Genomic DNA, 18,709 nt, shown 5'->3' with positions numbered 1-18,709 from the left:
ACTTTACAATTCACTTATAACAATAAAAATTATTCACTAGAATCGCGGAAATTGGCTTAAGTCGCGAGTTAGCTTCCACCTCACAAATAATTGTGATTAACAATAATTATTGCACGTGTACTGAGACATGAATTTACAAATAGTTTCATTTTAAGAGGAGTATAAGTGCGTTTCAGTAGAAATATCTGCATAAAAACCCACGAAAGTTATGTTTTGTGGATACCAGAGAATGCTAAGCCTCGTTTGTAGTGTGTCAGGAACTGACTTGGCTATGAACAAGCTTAGTCGTCTCTGGACTTTAGTCGTAAGTGTGTCTAAGGCATAAGTCTGAGTCTCACCTCTCCTCTTTCATTGGCACTAAGGGAAAGCCTTCAGGCTTCGCACACACTCTGGCTTCGAACACTTCAATTTTTTTCCCATATTCCTTTAATCAATGGCGATATATTTTATCAGATAGTATTATGTCACACATTTCTTTAAGTTAGATTGCTTAAAGGAATATAATTAATATTGCCCTACATAAGGGCTAAGAAATCCAGATGATCTCAATGTTTAAGTAACATACATTTATGTATTAATATTGTGTTAAGTGCCATGTATCTTGTGAGAATTTAATAAATTAATTTGATTTCAATTGAAGATGAGGTAGTCAGTACAACGCCTTATAGAATTAAGTGCAATGGACTTCTATGGATGGAATTCGAAAGGTGTTTACCAGTAAAATTCCTGATGATCTAAAATAAATTCGAACCCGGGACACTAGTGCCTTTTAATAAAATATAGGAGTATAATTTAACGAAATACATCGTGATATGAAGTTATATTAATTCTAAATTAAGTGCAGTGATAAAATTTGAAAACGTCACGCCCATTACGTCAATCCATTTGCTAATTCCTCTGGCACACCTTTTAGACCGGTAAAATTTCATGAAACCAAAATCCGCATCCCAGTCTTTCTCAATAGATTTGAATAAGTCTCTCCTACTCTTTCGGTCTAAAAATTGGACAGAACTAAATTGAATTTGTTATGACGTTCAAAAGAAGAAGAAGAGTCCGAAAGAATAGGATAGACATATGCAAAACTCTTGAGAAAGAAAGGGAAGTGAATTTCGATTACATGAAATTTTCCTGATCTAAAAGGTGTGCCAGAGCCATAAAAACGCAAAAGATGTTTGTTAACACTAATTTCTTCCCAATAATGTTTGAACCCCAATTGGTATTTTAATTTACACCACAGATGTCTCGGAGCGGCGCCGATTTCTCCTTGAGCATTATTTTATAGTGCTAGCCTGTTAGTTACAGTTACCCCTTCGGGAGGGGTATCATAGAGAGGTTTAGTATTGAGAGTTAGTTCGCATTGGATCGTTACGAAGAATAAATCGTTAGGAGGGACGCTGAGGGTTCTGGTGGCCAAATTGCTCATCCACACGATTGCTTTAAGCGCTTCCTACCTTTCAGATTTTCTGAACAGCTTTAACATGTTTTACATTTTTTCTTATAATTTTTAACCTTTGTCTCAGCTTAAAAAAAAGCGGGATGAAAGTTTGAGAAAAATACTGCATGAAAATCTTATAATTTTCATATCCCAATTGAAAATGTTTTAGGGGGAGTGGCTTATTTTTTTCATGGGTAGAGCTCTTTGAAACCTTCTTTAAATTTCGCTGGTAGAGTAGTTTACGAAGAAAAACTTCCCTAAAAAGTCTAATATCAAGCAAAAAATCGACGGTTCCATTCTAAGCCATTTGAAGTTAGCAATTTCCTATTCTACATGTGTAATCTTCTTTTGAAAAAAAAATGAATATCTCGTTACCCGAACGCCGGATGACCACCAAATTTTCACCAGGTAGAGATCTCGGTTCCAGGAACAACATATCTCTTGGAGTAATATAATTTTAAGTCACCTTAGAAGAGTATGGAATGGTGCCGTCGAAATATAGGAGAATGTTGGCATGGTTCGCAAAGAGTGAACCTTCAAACAACGCAAATTTTCTCTTTGATTGCAAAGAGCTAGTTTGTCATTTCTCAGCCATAAGATAAATAATTATTAAGCTCATGAAACGAGATGAGAAATGATGTCAGCTCTTTGCAAACAAAGAGAAAATTCGCATCGTTTGAAGGTTCACTCTGTGCGAACCGTGCCTATATTCCCCTAATAAAATTATATCAAGAATTTTACACATCCTTTCCTCAACACATTTTTCTTTAAAAACAATGTTTCGTGTTCTGAATTAGCAGAAAAAAATGTTTCGCATATTATTTAGTTTTCTAATATAAAAAAATGTCTGATAACAATATCACTTCCCCAGAATGCTGAGCAATTCGAATTCTTACTATGTTGAAAACTACCGCGAAGCTTTCATCAGAATTTACTACTTTGCATTTACTGAATGGTGAAGAGAAGGAGCAATTTAAATGATTGCTTTGAAATCACTTTGAGTGATTTAATAAATTACATTTTCTTAACACATTCACACTATTTGGTAGCAATATCAAATTTCATGCAACATCTATCATATTTTCACACAGTCACACCTCTCTTATCACACGATGGGGCAAAAATAGAATATGTAGTGAAAGAAAGAAAGAAAACATTATGATGTAAATTTTGTAATAAAACGCAAGAGTAATATCCAATTTGTAAACAGAAATATGATTGAAGGTAATGTGGTTTACCGCGTATTATTCATTCGATGACGTCGTATTCTTCTTAAATGAGGAAGCCACTTCTTTGACTTTGGGAGTCAGGTCCTCAAGTTGTCTCAATACTTCCACTTTCGCCTCCTCATCAGCCACAGTTAAGACCTTCAGCACGAGATCGTGATACTGTGTGAGAAGCTGTGCCTGATCTGTCTGCAGATGAGGCTGCAGGAAGGCCAGTATAGCCGCCACATGGCGTCCAGATGCATGAAGCATACACTGAGTGGAAATTGTAAAGATCACAAGGCATGTCAAGTGAAGAACAAGAGCAGGATCTGTACAATTAGCCAGTTGATCAAGTAAACCATGTTTATGACCCAAAATAAGCGATCTGCAATTCATTTTGCGTATCATTAGACATTCAAAAAAAAAGGAAATTGGCGGAATGAGTGTGATACTCAATAAATAAATTGATTGGTGTATAACCAATCAATTAATGCCAATTGATCGTAAAGAGTTCACTCACCGATCCTTCTTCTTGTCAATCTTCTTGAGAATCATACTGCATTCTTGCAATGTATTCTCCGATGCAACAAGAAATTCATCCACAGACTGCCCAGATAGTGTTTTATTGAGTACCGTCAGGGCTGACTTGTACTCCTGACCACATTCCTGCATAATGTTACTCCTCTGTTCCACCGTGAGGGATGATGAATTGCAATTGAGACCACTTTCTGCAGCAACATAGAAGAAGAGCTCATTGCAAATATCAGTACCAAGAGTCTTTAGTAAATATTTCACCAATTGCTGCTGAACATCAGTGGGGAAGAGCTGCAAAAGAAGATAACCTTGATAGGACTAAAGACAGTGATAAATACAGTAAAGTTATTGAGAGATGAGATTCTTATTTTAGCTGAAACAGAATTATAAATTACTTTGTTAACTTTCAAAATCAGATATCAATATTCTTTAAACGTATAAGTATTAAAAAAAATAATTAAAAACACCAAAAAAATCTAAAAAACATATTTTATCCAAACCAAATAATAGGAAATTTGGAACCCTATCTGAATTAACGACTTCCTGTCGAACATTTACGAACAAATGACAAAATTTTACGAACATTTTTTGTGTGTTTACGAATATTTACGAACAAATGTTTGTAAAAGTACAAAAAATTTTCGTCAAATGATCATGTTACGAACAATGTTTGTGAAAAAAGTACAAACTTTTACGAACTTGTTTGTGGGTTATACGATTCACGATTTTGTAACTCCATCATAGGAATTCACAAACATTTACGAACATTTTCACAAAATATTTTTTTTCTGTGTTTGGGACAAAACTGGTTTATCAGAAAACTTTTGATTACCATCACCTGTAGGGAAATTCTGTAATTTTCGTGGCATTATCACGCGTGAGTTTGAAACCTGACATTGCCATTCGAGCTTTTTTTTGTTATATCATATGAGTTCGAAAATGCAATTCATTGAATTAAACACTTAGGGGAAAGGCTCATAATTTTGTCCAGTTTCTTATTTTGGACACTTTGAGGATAACATTGGACACTAAAAATAAATTGATTAAAATGATGGATTTTTATTCCAATATTTGATGAATAATGAATTCTATCTAAATATTTGTTCTTTTTGGAAGATTTTGACACTAAATACGTTAAATTTTGAATATGATTTGAGTTGAAATTGCTTTGTTGAAAATTCAGTGTGAGCAATTGCTTACGAGAAATATGACAGAACTTCGTGTTTACTTCAGTTCTTATTTAGCTGTGGTTAAGTACTAACAATGGCCTCAATTCTGAGACCAAGATCAAGATCAAGACAAAGAAAATTTCAAGATTTTGGTATTATGAAATCAAAAAATCAAGATCAAGATGTCAAATCTGTCAAATGTCTTGAAATCTTGAAATCCAAGACACAAACCGTGTGGATATCAAGATTTGCAATTCTGGAACCAATATTTCAAGATTTCAAAACGTCAAATTTTTTGTTTTTTTTTTAAATAATTCCAAGAACCTCTCGGAGGTGCTTGGAATTTTCAAGATACTAACAATTTGAAGAGTTATATAATATTTCTATAAGAGATTATACAAAAAGAGAATTACTATGAAAAACGCTATGTTTGATCTTGTAATTTAATCGTTATGATACATATTTCTAGATGTACGTTTCAAAGTACAACACCCTGAGAATACCTGCAAAATAATCACACCTTGCATAAGCATTTCAGAATTTATCACACGTTACAAGTTTTGTTTGAACTTCTTTTATTCCCGATTATGGCCTTTCATATATTATTTAATACAACCTATAATTAATTTTTGTAATTTATATGGGGAAATTTCAACAAATTCGACAAAGAAATGAAGATATTTGTCAGAAGTGACGTTTTGTTAAGTGTGGAAAATCTTGAAATCTTGGTTCTTAGCTAAGACATTTTAAATTCCATAAATGCTTTGCGTCAGAATATGAAATCTTGATCTTGGAAATATTTGACAGCTTGAAATTTTGATCTTGATCTTGGTCTCAGAATTGAGGCCAATGTTTCTTCGCTTTTTTGAGTGATATTATTGAATACTCATTGAATATTGTGTTGATTCACGTTAGTGGTGATTTGTACATTTGACCTAAAGTGAGATTTGCCTTGTGAATTAGATTTTCGTGTGAAAAATGGGAAATTTTCTAAGACATTCACCAGTGAGGTGATGATTCTTATTTTGGACAGGTGTTTTTCTCACGAAATTTTAGCTTTTGTGATTACTAGGTTGGACAAATGCCTGGAGAAACAAAGGAGCATCATCTCTACGAAAGAGATGTAGCGAGAAATGCCTTGAAAGGCTCCCGGAAAGGTCAGGGAATGAGCGAATCCGCACGTACTTGGAGTATCGAAGTCAACTCATTTTAATGAATGATATGGAAAGTTTCCGGGCTTCTGTGATATTCTACGTTTCCCTTACATGAACAGGAAGAGGACTTGGTAAGATTGGTTCATCAAATGAAGAACAATGGGCATCCTATTGAGGCGGATTAGCTGTCCAAATTTACAGGCAAGTTGGCCAAATTAATAAACAAGTTGTCCAAAATAAGAGTAAAATTCACTTCTACATATCAATTCATTTTTAAACGTATTAAAACTAATTTTAGTAAAAATAAGACGATAAATAGCTTGACAAGTTTCTAAACAACTCTTCTGAAAAGAGAGTATCAAGAAATGTCAATTAGTATTGAAAATATCGCACTTCAAACTTGGAACTTCGATGCTTATAAGCAGACTATCCAAAATTATGAGCCCTTACCCTATTTTCTAAATTCCAAAAAGAAATTCCTGGATGATATTGGTGTCTGAGGACGAAATGTCCGTCTTAGCCTTGTCAAAAACATATCCAAAAATGGAAAGGATTGATGGTTTATTTCTTGAGATATTTCCAAGAGTGGTTTCTGGAGGAGGAGTGGGATGAAAGGCAAATGCATGCGTTATTTCGATTCCTTAGATTGACTTTTGGGGGGTACTCAGAACAACCAAAATCGCTAACTTTGTCTCTTTGGTCAGAAAATTGATCAGAAAAAATTCTGCTCTTCTGAACAGATTATTAGCATGTGCAAGAAGAAGAAGTCGGACGTCTTTGGAATGTATGGATGAAATCTCCACTAGGACACTCTCTAAAACATATCCAAAAATGAAATGCATCGATGGTCTGGTTCTTGAGATATTCCTAAAAGAGTGGTTTCTGGAGGGGAAGGATAGACGTGGGGATGAAATTGAAGTGACATTTGGATTCCTTGGATCAACTTATGGGGGAGTACTTAGAACATTCCAAGTCGATATCTTCATTAGTTTGTCCAGAAAATGGGATAGAAGGATTTTTTCCTTGGCTTTAACATTTCAAAATTCTTGCAAAAGTCGATGAATAAAAAAAAGTAAGATGTCCAAAAAAGTTTTTCCCACAAATTATACCCTTTGAGTTCCTCTAACAAACAGTCCATGTGCGAGAATTGTGGGTCACTCCTGGTCCCAACAGTGGATGGCCAAAAGTGATGTTGCAAAAAATGTCTCCTTCGACATAAGTGGTTCTGGATGACCATGGTTTACCCATTGCATATTGCTTATACCAGATTCTGAAAGCTAAGGGACCAAGCTTTCCAACAATAGTTCACTCATCCAATTATATTCATCAGGAGCTGAGTTATACCACTCCCAACTTTCAACCTCTTCTACTGACAGAATATATGTGCTTATCTAATATGTGCTCATCTAATATTTTCCTTCCCTTCAGGCTTTTGGTCTAATTGGGATTTTGGCATTCGGAGTTTTTTGGCTTTCGAGAATTTGACCCATTCGGGATTTTGGCTTTTCTCAATTTTGCCTTTACGGGCTTTTCGGAATTTTGGCCCATTTGGGATATTGGGATATCTTATTGAGATATTTGGGATATTTCGGGATTTTAACCTATTTTGGATTTTGGCTTTTCGCGGTTTTTTCCTTTACAGGCTTTTCTGAATTTTGGGTCATTCAGGATTTAAGCTTTTGGGATTTTAGCCCTTTCGGGATTTTGATCTATTCTGGACCTTGGTTTTTCTCGATTTTGCCTTTACAGGCTTTTCAGAATTTTGGGCCATTCAGGATTTTAGTTTTTCTCGATTTTTCCTTTACGAGTTTTCGGAATTTTGGCCCATTCAAGATTTTAACTTTCCGGATTTTGACCTTTTTGGGGTTTTGTCCTATTCTGGATTTTGGCTATTCGCGATTTTTCCTTTCTTTATGAGTTTTCGGAATTTTGGCCCATTCAGGATTTTACTTTCGGGATTTTGGCCCTTACGGGATTTGGACCTATTCTGGAATTTGGCTATTCGCGATTTCGCCATTACAAGCTTTTCGGAATTTTGGCCCATTATACGAGCTTCAGATCTAAGGTTTAGTTATATGGCTTAACTACTCTAATTTTTTATCAATTACGATTTTTTAGAAAAATTTAACTTAGGATTGGATTATTAAGGACAAATGACCTATTAGACTCTCAAAAAAGAATAAAATAGCTCGCAATTTAAGATTTTGAGACATTCAAGAACTAGGCTAAACCTCTAGTCTGAAGCCGGCTTTAAGGATTTTAGCTTTCAGGATTTGGTCCTTTCGGGATTTTGGCTTTGCTCGATTTTGCCTTTACAGGCTTTTCGGAATTTTAGCCCGATTTTGGTTTTCGGAATTTTAGTTTTCTGTATTTAGGCCCATTTGGGTTTGTGGCTGGCATCGTTCACGGTATATTCTAAACGAGACAAATACTGTACAAAATTTTGAGTTAAGCTTTCAAAATAGCTTATTTGACCAATTAATCCTAAAAAGAAGCGAAAAAATACTAATACTCCAAACCAGATTTTCAAGGTAAAGAAGTTGCAGGTACCACTTTTAAAAAGTTTGAGATGGATCTGAAGACATGAAATTCTCTGATGATCACAAGAAGCGAGAAACGAGATACGATCTCACCCAAAAGCAATTAATACTTTATCGCAGAGCTATAAAAATCCATTTAATCAACTTACCTTTAGCCCTTTCTCGTACAGACGCACGTCACCAAGTAAATTGTTCAACTTCTCTTGCAATGCAGCATGAGTCTGGCGACGATTTTGCGTGGAATTCTGCAAACTCGCCTCGTACACCTGTTGTGCCGTATGGAGAGCTTCTTTGCTAAATTGCCTGCAATGAGAGAAAATGAAAGAAAAAAATAATTGCGTTCCGGTTAATCTAGTTTAGCAATTTCCATCCTCGAGACTCACGGATAAAAATGCAGTGCTACATCCTTTGCCAAGTAACACAGTTCTTCATTGTTGAGCTTATTGAGAGATGATTCAACCACTTCAATAATTTCTTTTAGTGTAATCAAATCAATGCTTGCTGCGGTTTTCTTCTTGGAAACTTTTCCGTTATCATCGGAATCTGAATCAAATCCACCTTTTTCTCCTGCACCGCCTCGATAGTGCTTCTTCGTGGACTTGGTTTTAGTTTCACGTCCCTGGGTTCCTCCTCCACCCTTTCCCACAGCTGCCTTACGCCTCCTCTCCTCTCGGCGATCAGCCTTGGAATCCCCAGTGGTCTCTTGGAGCCCTGTCTGACGGCCTGACGTCAGTTTCTCCGCCAGGTACTGCTGATACTTTCCACTCTCGATGGCTTTCTTCACATTTCCCTCCACAATTTCTTTCACGGGCAACACCAAGCGATCCAGGAAGACATTAGTGAAGATTGTAGTGTCCAAAATCAAGACATTCCTACTCGTTGTGGGTTTCATGACAGTTTCAAAGAGTTTATCGATGTCTCCTTGGCTCAAATCCGTCGGAAGAATTGTGGTGACGTCCAGATAAGATCCACTGGAGATACATTCTTCAATTGCGGCATCCAGTTGCTCAACAAATCTCTTCCCGACCGTACACTTTTCCAGATGTACTAGTTCTTCGTTGGGCAATTGACGCTGAATGAAAGTCTTTGCGTCGGAAATGCCAAAGTGAGACAGAGTATCATGCTGAACATACCCATTTTGCTTGAACAGGTTCGTTACCCACTCATTCTGGGCTTTTTTGTAGACATTCGGAATATACTGAGCACCAGACATCTTTGATGTCACACTCCCATCGAATGAGACATCATCGATGAGGGAGTAAAAAATCTTCTCTTTGAGCTTACACTGTCCCAGAATGGAAGAAATTGGCGTTGGACGAGACAAAGCAGCTAAAGCTCCACGAATCTTAGCTTTGCATCGAGAAATATAGGTTTGGGTGAAGAAAACTTTGGGATCAGATGGATCTCTCTTTCCATGAATGGTTTTCCCAAGATTTCGTTCAATAATCTTCTGCAGAATGAAATCTGCTGGCAAGTCATATTGCTCTGCTAGACTTCCAGCGGATATTTCTCCACTCTGAATTAACTTCTCATTTATTTCCAAAGCCACTCGCTGAAGATAGTCTTCATTGACCAGTTGGCCCAGAATTAGATGGATATCCTTGTCCCTGTGTGTTATTTTATTGGCAGCAGCAGTCACCTGCAAGAGGAAGTAGACTGGTCAGAATATCCATAAGGCTTTTGTTATAAAAAAGCTGTATATGCCTACTTTATTCAGATCAACATTTAGTGTCCGTGAGACATCGGTTAGATTCACACGACCCCCAATCACATAGAGTTCATCCTGGATTTCCGTGGACAATTGATCAGGCGTCAGGTATTCCTTACCATCATTTGTATAGATTATCTCTAAAAGACCTTTTTCAACAAGCAAAGACACCACTTCGATGCAGTTCCTTTCTGAGAGCCTGGTCAAACATCCTCATTTAAATATGCATAACGAAGGATTTTACTACTCAATTTCTCACCTTTGTAGCGTCGATGAAAGCTGAACTTTCTGGAAATCAGCTGCCAGACGCTTAATTTCATCCCAATCTGACGGCATTTTTGCAATTCAATAGATGGAAATCACGATATTTCACAGAGAAAAACAATTCTTTTTTCAACCAAATATGTGGCAGGTGAAGGTGAAAGTGACAGCGTGACAGTCAGGGGGTCATTCAATAAATTTGTATGTTCGAAAATACATTGTTTGAATTATTGCAATGTTTTGCATTGAAAATATGTAAAATTAAAAAAATGAGAGGTCTTCGCATTCTTTAAAAAAATAGTTTTAAGAAATTATTGATTAAAAATAATTGCAAAATTAATTACTAAACATTTTTGTTGCTTGAACTAAATAAATTAATGAAAAAAACCATCCGTTTATCATAACCTCAAACAAAAGTCTATATGATAAAGGAGATTCAGTGTTGGATAGTGAAAAACTTTAATTGAAGGGAATGGATTTAAAAAAAAAAGTGCAAATAGGTAGCAAGAGAGTAGCAAGAGATAGCTTTAGTAAGATTAGGTGGCAACATGTAGGGCGATTGGGCGATGTTGTCTTGGTTGTAAGGTGGGATCCAATGGGACTTCTTCCCTCTTAGATCAGGGATTTCTCGATCTCGACTTTGGAAGGAGCTGCAAGGAACAGAAGAATAGAAGAGATTTTTACCGCTCAGCACAAGGAGATTGGACCCATAGACAATGCGAGAAGATTTATGACAATAAAGAATGCGTCCCAGGATATAGACGCAATTGCTCCCAAATCGTGTTTTGTAGTTGCGAGCTCACTAAGAGCGCTAATAGATGTTAAAGACATCAAAAGGCAGAAGGACGCAACTTTAATAATAGAATCAAAATAAGACCAGACTTCTTGCCTCCTAAACGTCAAAAAGATAGGATAGCAAGAAAGAAATAGTGTAATATATTTAAGGGATAAGTAGTTGATGGAATAGCTGAGGCCTTAAGAGGTAGTGGATTTCGCTATCTAAAAAGGAAGGCGTTGAAAATTGAAAAAGAGCTACCCAGAACCAAGTTGACGGTCCAATATGGAAGAACACTGGCACATTTTGTGATTACTTTCGATCTTTCAGAAGTACTAAAGTATACTGAAAGCTGTTTATTTCAGATTATAATTACGATCATTCATTCCGGACCCTATTCCTTGTTTCAACTGTCAGAAACGCGGGCACATGACAACGCCATGTAAGAACACAGCAATGTGTAGAAGGTGCGGCAAGAAGTATCATCGTCTAGATCCCTGCTCTAAGGAAGTGAAGTGTACCAATTGTAGAGGAAAACACGTAAGCTGGTATAAAAGATGTCTCGAATACATTTGGAGTTCATGGTCCAACAAATCAAATTCTACAAGAAAGTCTTTTGTGCAGAGGCTAAAAAATCTTTATTGAAAAAATGAGGCAGTCAAGACGGACATTTACACACTTTAAAAAATTTAAAGAAATATATCATGAGACTTTTATCATTTTATTCGATAATAATTGGTTCCATAGGGCAGCTTATTTGCTAGGGTCTTCTACATCTTCGTCGATTTTGGTCTATTCAGAAAATTTGACCAGTTTACGTTTTTCTGTACTCTCTTTGTGCAATTTAAATTTTTAGATAAAAATTTTGCAAAACAATGATTCATTCGGATAGAAGAACGAGACTTAAATTAAAAAAAAAAATAATAATTTCTGAAAATTTAACATTGAAACCTCCAAACACCAACTGGTGGGTCCTTCGTTTTGCACTTCTAAAAACTCACATTTTCCATTTTTGCACTTTTATTTAGTAAAATACAAAGTACAGTGACATAACCTTTTAGAGAAAACATTCTTACTACATTAAAATTACATAAAATAATTTTTCTTTCATTTTAAACCTGAAATGGTGCACAAAATAATTTGCTCTACAGTAGACTCTCTCTAATTCGGCTCTTTTAAGATCGGGCTAGTTTTTAATTTTGAAATTTTGGAGAATCTACTGTATTTTTACTTCACGTGCCCTAACCTAACTGATTAATCAATGAAAGAAAATGTCAGATTAAAAAATTATTAGGTCAAGAAGAAATGGCATTTAATTCATGACTCTGAGTGAACTAAAGCACCTTTTCATAAATGAGATTATCAAAGCAAAAGGGGGCTATCCTACATGCAATTCCCTTCTCTATACTCTATAAAAATAGCTTATTCGTGCTTTATGTCTATCGTATTTAATTTACAATAAAAATTATTTCAGAGAGGTGTCTCCGGTGATTGCTAGTGAGAATTTAGTCACCCCAAGTTGAAAACACTTTTTTGGTTTTTCCCAATGCTTTCGATCCTGATGTGGATCTTCTTCAGTGGCTGGAAGGGCATTAAATTACTTATTTGCAACGAATTTCTTTTTGACATTTTATAAAGGTTGTTTTTTGGACAATTTTTAAAACTGATGCACTCAACTAAATTGTGTTTTCAGTCTTTCTCAGGGATCGTGTGGTTCATGGATTCCAGATCATCACCAGCAGGACGTCAATGTGGGGCGGCTTTTTCTTTTGGAGAACTTTTCTCACTATTTTTAAACTTTCTTGGTGGTTTTTTCTGTGAAAAACTAACTTTTTTTTGAGGCGGTTGGTCTTTGTCTTTGTCTCTAACTGAATTCTGGTATCTCTTTTCTTTCTTTTAAATTTGCGCCAACCGTTTTTTGTTCCCCCCTTTTTTTGTGATCATCCATTTGTGCCAGTTCATCATTGAGAGAATAAAAATTATGTTATGATATAATTTTTACTGCACGATTTATTATTTTATTTTATTGTATTACAAAATTTGATTTTGTAATGTCTGAACTGGAGGTTTTTAGGGTTAGTTAATACTCCATTTGTTTTTCTTTTAAATTATATTCAGTAATTTTTACAGAAATACAGTGATTTTGATTTTTTTTAAGTAAAAAGGGCTTTGTAAACTATTATTGTGAGGTGAGCGTTAGAACAAAAATTTTGGTTTGTACATACAATATCGAAAACACTAAACCCCTTGCTAGTGCTCACGCTAGGTGCTCAATGAAATATTCAAATTTTCGCGCCAAACAACTCAAGAAAATTAAATCAATATCAATCAATACAAATATACTCCAAAAACTGTGACTATGCAAAAGAGACTGGAATTTGTGAATACATTCGACACCTGACTATCGCTCTCTGCATCCCATCGGCAGCGTGCGATGTATTTACTAATAATACAAAAAATATTGATAAAATGACAATTTTTTCATAAATTTAAAGATTTCAGCTCACCATCCAGCTCCTAGCTGCTGCCCTAGAGTCACCTGCACCACATGTTTATACCTTTTCATCTTCAATTCCATAATTTTGCTACCCACTTCTTGAGAAATCTGTTTCGTCCATATGGCTGCATCCTCTTTTGAGTAGGTTTTATCTGAATATTTGACAATGATATTACATATATTTTTGCATGATTTAAGTTTCTATTAGTTGAAGCATTCTCAAGGTAATTAACTTACCAGTGAGTACACTTTCCAGGCAGTTCTTAATTATTTCTTTGACATGGAAAGTTTGAAAAGAATTTTCCAAGGACGGCCTGATTTGAAAGGTATTTTCTTGATCAGTTTCTTTACCATTAGAAACAGGTGTTCCTGCATCACTTTTCTCAGCGACTTGTTCCATTTTAAGTCTAGAATTTTGCAAAATCACAGAAGAAAATGTCCAAAAAAAGAATCAAAACAACGCTGCCAAAATAAAAACAATCTCCTAGCAAATCTCGTGTCTCCTAGCGACTTCGAAATTCGAAAAGTGATTCGACATTCACACCGGGTAGTCCGTGAAAGCGTCGTTTTTGAGAAAAATTTGCTTTTTGTAGCTAAAATGAGTGAAGTGGGTATCAAGGATACCAATTCCATGGAGCTAACTGTCCAGGAAGCTGAGCTCTACGACCGGCAGATTCGTCTGTGGGGACTGGAATCGCAGAAAAGGTGAGAATGCATGTTTTTCAAAACTAACCTCAAAAATTTCTCAATATTGTGCAAATTTTTTAGAATCCGGGCAGCTAGAATCCTCATCTGTGGTATCAATGGCTTGGGAGCTGAAATTTCGAAGAACATCATACTTGCCGGTGTGAAATCTGTGACATTTTTGGATCACAATGTTGTCTCTGAGGCAGATAGGTGCTCTCAGTTCCTGGTACCTGTCTCCACTCTGGGACAGAATCGTGCTGAGGCTTCTCTGACTCGTGCTCAAGCTCTGAATCCTATGGTGGAGTTGAAAGCCGATAAGGATGTTGTGAGTGAGAAGCCTGATGAATTCTTTACGTCCTTCGACGTGGTGATTGTGATTGGGGCACCTCGCCGGGAAATGATTCGCATAAATAACGCATGTCGCATGAAGGGGGTGAAATTCTTCGGGACGGATGTCTGGGGTATGTTCGGCTACTGTTTTGCTGATCTACAGGAGCACCAGTTTATCGAAGATGTCTTTAAGCACAAGATCATCTCCAAGGAGCAAGACAAAGTAAAAACGGAACTTGTAGCTGTACCAACGAAGAAGACTCTGCTGTTTCCCCCTCTGCAGGATGTCTTTGAATTTGACTGTCGCAAGCGTGAATACCTAAAAACAGTCAAACGCAAGGGATTCGCTTTGATGATGTTTATGATCCTGCATCGATTCCGCGAAGAGCAAAAGAGAGATCCATGCTTCAAAAAAGCCCCCGAAGATCAAGCAATTCTTCTGCAGTATCGAGATGAATTAGCTTCCGGAATCATTCCCGATTCCGCCTTTACCCATCTCTATTCCCAAATTTCTCCTGCAGCAGCAATTGTGGGTGGCGTAGTTGGTCAGGAGGTCATCAAGAGTGTCTCACAGAAGGAGGCTCCTCACCACAATCTCTTCTTCTTTGATCCCGAGAGGGGAGACGGATACATCGAAACAATAGGCATTTAAGCTTTTCTTTTAATTCTACCACAATTTCTAAGGTAATTTTCCTTTTTTTTGTCTTATTATTCATTACACTTTGTGAATTATTTTCTTTTACACTATAAATTAATTTTTTTTTGTGTCATGAGGTTTAATATGAATTAAAACACTCTTGATAAAAGAAATTACATTACTGTTGTTTTTTTTTTCATCTTCTCGTAAATAAACCTAATTCTCTTCGGTGTAATTTCTTCAAATTGCAGTGGGAATCAAGATTAACTTAGTATTTTTTTTTGTCCTTTAAATGCAAGAAAAAATAACGTGAAGGAAAAAACTACATGTTTTAAAGGGTGATTACACAATAATAGCAAAAATAATATTCTGCCATCCCTAGAATTAATTAAAAAAAAAGTTTTATATTTACTGAATAATCATAAGGTGTCATTAAATTGTTGGAACTCCAACGGTTTACCGTGTCGTTTTTTTTTCATGAAACTCCTTAGCTTTCAGGAAGGTAAGTCGTATTTTTTTTTAATGCAAAGTGGCACATGGTGCTTTCTTTTTCAACAAACCCCGCCTAAAAATATAGTTAACGACTTCTTCAAAAACTTTTGCTAACTACAATTAAGTTTACATCTTTTTAAATTTTTAATAATGCCCTAGACACACTTACGACTTAAGCCGAGAGACGACTTAGTGGAAAATGATGGAAATGTAGTTTAACCATTATTTCGAATATAATTACGCTAAACCGTCTCTCGGCTAATCCTCAGGTCTGTCAAGGCCCTAACACTCCTTAAGAAAGTCCCCTTAACCATATAAGAACCGAAATGGTTCACTTCTGAAAAATAGACCACGCCCCCATAGTGTGGAGTCTACACTCTTATGGATAGCGTACAAAAATCTTAAGTTCTTACATCAAACCGATTTTGAGTATTAGTTTATGATGTAATTAACATTTTTTTTATTTTTCGAAATCTGCTAAATGTAATAACTTAAGATTTTTGCGTTGTCCATAAGTATGTATAACATCCATAAGTTTAGACTCCACCCTACGCGATTCTAAATTGAAACTCAGCTTTAAAATGATATATACAATTTTCAAAACGGTACAATCTATGAAAACATCAGTTTTTGAAACTGGAATCGGAACTTAAAAATATTCTCGCAAAAACCAAATTTTAAGGGCAGGATAGACTACATTGAAAACGCTAATTGTTCGCATATTTCTAAAAGAAGCTGGACTTCAACTTAATGTAACTTAAGGTTGGCTATTAAAATATTATAACGGATCAAGTTCATTACAAAATATATTGAAAAACAAAAGTTGTTTGAAGCTTGAATCGTCATAAGGTAGCGCGCTTTCTCTGAACAGAACTTTAACTCTGAGAATTTAAATAAATATAAAGACGATGCGGATATCTCTATGAGCTTGAATAAGCTACTTCCCCCTACTTGCACATTCCAAATAGCTGAATTCCAAAATCGGAAAAACCAAAGTCCTGAAAGCCAAAATCCGCGCAATTCTTAAAAGCGTCATAGCTCCTCCCACTGCACTTGCACTTGCTGGAGGCAAAGGAAAATTTGCAAAGATTCGGAATTTTGGCATTCGGGAATTTGGCTGCCTCCGTCCCTAAAAACCTTGGAAGTAATGAACAAAGGCAGTATTCTTATTAAGCTCAATGCGATTCCTTCACTCTTAAACCTCACTTAATAAATTCAAGACATTTTATACGGATCCACCAATTTTTTGAAAAAAAAACATCAGCAAATTAAGTTAGGCTAGTAATCCGTCACGGCTTTGAGATCAGAAAAAATTACAAGAAATCTAAATTCACGTCCTTTTTTCTAATCATTTTGTATTATGTCTGTTCGGACGCCGATCCTTTTATACTCTTCTTATTAACCTTTTAAGGACGAGAAGGTCATAAAATTGAGGGTCAGTGAAAATATTTTTTCTGGCTTTTTGAAAACCAAACATAACTTTAGTTTGCCGTATGAAAAATTTCATTTTTGGGTCACGGATGACCCAATCGTCCTTAACCCTTTAAGGAGGATTGGAACACCGGTGTCCCATAAAGAAAATAATTTTTCCTGACTACCTAAAGTTATATTTTCTTTATGTTTGTACGTAAATGCAAAGTAGAAGGTTAAAGAAATCTAGGATATTTTTTACAAATCTCCAATTATTTGCTATATAGTAAATTTTCAAGGTCAAAAATGATGAATTTTCAAATTTTCATAATGAAAATTAATTTTAATTATTTTTTATATTTCCATTTTTTTTAAGCGAAACCGTTTTGGAAAAAGAAACTACAATACTCAAACATAATATTTTTCATTAGAGTGAAAATAATCATTCATTGGTATTGTCAGAAAAATTACTTAAATTATTGGGCTATTTTTGTCCCTATCGTTCCTAGAGTCAAAAAATACATCAAATCAGACTTTGTTGGATTTTCTAAGGATAAATTTAAGATGTTACTGATCTTGCTTATCGATTTCATATTGCTGATTTTCGGTCCGCGAAAACTGTCTCGTCGTTAAAGGGTTAACAAGAGAAATTTATTTCCGTGTAGAAGAAGCAAATTCCCTACGCTTGTGTAGGAAAACTCTTCAATATGGACATTAATTTTTCTTGTGTGTAGAGCCCTTTAAACTGCAATTGAAGATCTATTGAACAGAATAACGGGATCGGGTCAGATTATGGATAGGGGAAAGTACTCTCCCTTCGAGCGTTCATGCCTTCGAATAATGTGAATATTCTTTTATTTTTCCTAAGACACTTACATATTTCTATGAACTATTAGTTAGCTTGTCATCAATTATTGATAATTATTTGACAATTTTATGGAAATCTCTTAGGAAACGTAACAGAAATTCACATTATTCGAAGGCATGAACGTTCGAAGGGAGAGTACTTTCCACTACTGTGAGGTGGCGGCATTACTTGTGACCCGTCTAACGACTAACGGCCTCGTCGCAATTTTTGTCGGAAAGTGATTCCGAAAACCAAAAAAAATATATAAAATGTGCTATCATAACACAACAAATATTTTAAATTTTGGTGTTTTTTGAAATCATTTTAAGACCAAAGGTGAAGTTTTGCGAGTACACCATTAGTAAAAACAGGCCCAAGTAACGTTGCAACCCTATATTAACTCTTTCGTCTCTTTTGGGACTGTAGTACCCAAAGAAGCATATGCATATTCTATGAAAAACAATGTTTTTTAATTATTCAGAACTGATAAAAATCCTATTCTTGTGGATGATTACAAAATATAAGGATGTCCAAATGTAAGATATTTTTTGTAGGACCTCAATTAATTCTTGAGCTTAGATATTTTTGATTAAAAATTGTGAAATTGGCTTGCAGCATATACTGCGGTCCGGAAAGAGTTAACCTATTTTTAAATAAAATTGAGCCTTTTTAGTGATATAATTTAGCTGCACAGATTGAGAAGCTAAATTATATCACGATAAGGCTCAATTTTATTTAAAAATAGGCGAAAAATTCCAATTTCAAGGTGCCCAACTTACCCTAGCTAAAATAATATTGATCTCTTGATTTTTTTACGAAAGTTATTAAAACTGTATTCAATTTTTAGAAAAAAATCGTTGCGGGTGTGGTCTCTTTTGTGGTGCGGTTTTTTTTCATTGATACGTCTACGACGGTTAGTAATTTTGTCTCAATAACTACTAAAATATTATCATTTGCGTCGATTATTCTTGTATCTGTAGATTTTCGATTTTTGGGATTTTAATATTTTCAATTTCTTTATTTAA

At 35.4% G+C, this 18,709-nt stretch overlaps 4 protein-coding genes across 5 annotated transcripts in view; 2 read left to right on the top strand and 2 right to left on the bottom strand.

Moving 5' to 3' along the window:
• The window catches only part of LOC129801397 (protein sarah), a 64,430-nt gene extending 58,172 nt beyond the window's left edge, over nucleotides 1–6,258 (top strand). The window contains exon 3 of the mRNA XM_055846380.1: nucleotides 6,241–6,258. The gene's annotated coding sequence lies outside the window, so the exon portion shown is untranslated. The remainder of the gene's footprint in view (nucleotides 1–6,240) is intronic.
• LOC129800794 (E3 UFM1-protein ligase 1 homolog) lies at nucleotides 2,592–10,190 on the bottom strand. Its single transcript, XM_055845457.1, has 6 exons — nucleotides 10,008–10,190; nucleotides 9,749–9,947; nucleotides 8,424–9,679; nucleotides 8,190–8,343; nucleotides 3,164–3,468; nucleotides 2,592–3,028 (listed from the first exon to the last, which is right to left on the bottom strand). Exons 1-6 carry the CDS (start codon nucleotides 10,082–10,084, stop codon nucleotides 2,680–2,682), a joined length of 2,340 nt encoding a protein of 779 aa, XP_055701432.1. The 5' UTR covers nucleotides 10,085–10,190; the 3' UTR covers nucleotides 2,592–2,679.
• A 1,603-nt stretch (nucleotides 10,191–11,793) lies between these two features.
• On the bottom strand, nucleotides 11,794–13,792 carry LOC129801468 (dynein light chain Tctex-type protein 2B-like). 2 transcript variants are annotated; one of them, XM_055846560.1, is made up of 3 exons: nucleotides 13,519–13,792; nucleotides 13,292–13,433; nucleotides 11,794–13,227 (listed from the first exon to the last, which is right to left on the bottom strand). In XM_055846560.1, exons 1-3 carry the CDS (start codon nucleotides 13,679–13,681, stop codon nucleotides 13,113–13,115), a joined length of 420 nt encoding a protein of 139 aa, XP_055702535.1. In that variant the 5' UTR covers nucleotides 13,682–13,792; the 3' UTR covers nucleotides 11,794–13,112. The 2 variants fall into 2 exon arrangements, with proteins under 2 accessions (XP_055702535.1, XP_055702545.1); XM_055846570.1 differs by having other exon boundaries at nucleotides 13,633–13,768.
• Nucleotides 13,793–13,802: 10 nt separating this feature from the next.
• LOC129801266 (SUMO-activating enzyme subunit 1) lies at nucleotides 13,803–15,111 on the top strand. The gene is made up of 2 exons (XM_055846154.1): nucleotides 13,803–13,986; nucleotides 14,050–15,111. Exons 1-2 carry the CDS (start codon nucleotides 13,880–13,882, stop codon nucleotides 14,948–14,950), a joined length of 1,008 nt encoding a protein of 335 aa, XP_055702129.1. The 5' UTR covers nucleotides 13,803–13,879; the 3' UTR covers nucleotides 14,951–15,111.
• The last annotated feature ends 3,598 nt before the right edge of the window (nucleotides 15,112–18,709 follow it).

Source organism: Phlebotomus papatasi, chromosome 1 (assembly GCF_024763615.1).
Source record: "Phlebotomus papatasi isolate M1 chromosome 1, Ppap_2.1, whole genome shotgun sequence".
NCBI classification, from domain to species: domain Eukaryota; kingdom Metazoa; phylum Arthropoda; class Insecta; order Diptera; family Psychodidae; genus Phlebotomus; species Phlebotomus papatasi.
The sequence above is the reverse complement of the archived record's forward strand: the minus strand, read 5'-3'. Positions and strand labels throughout refer to the sequence as shown.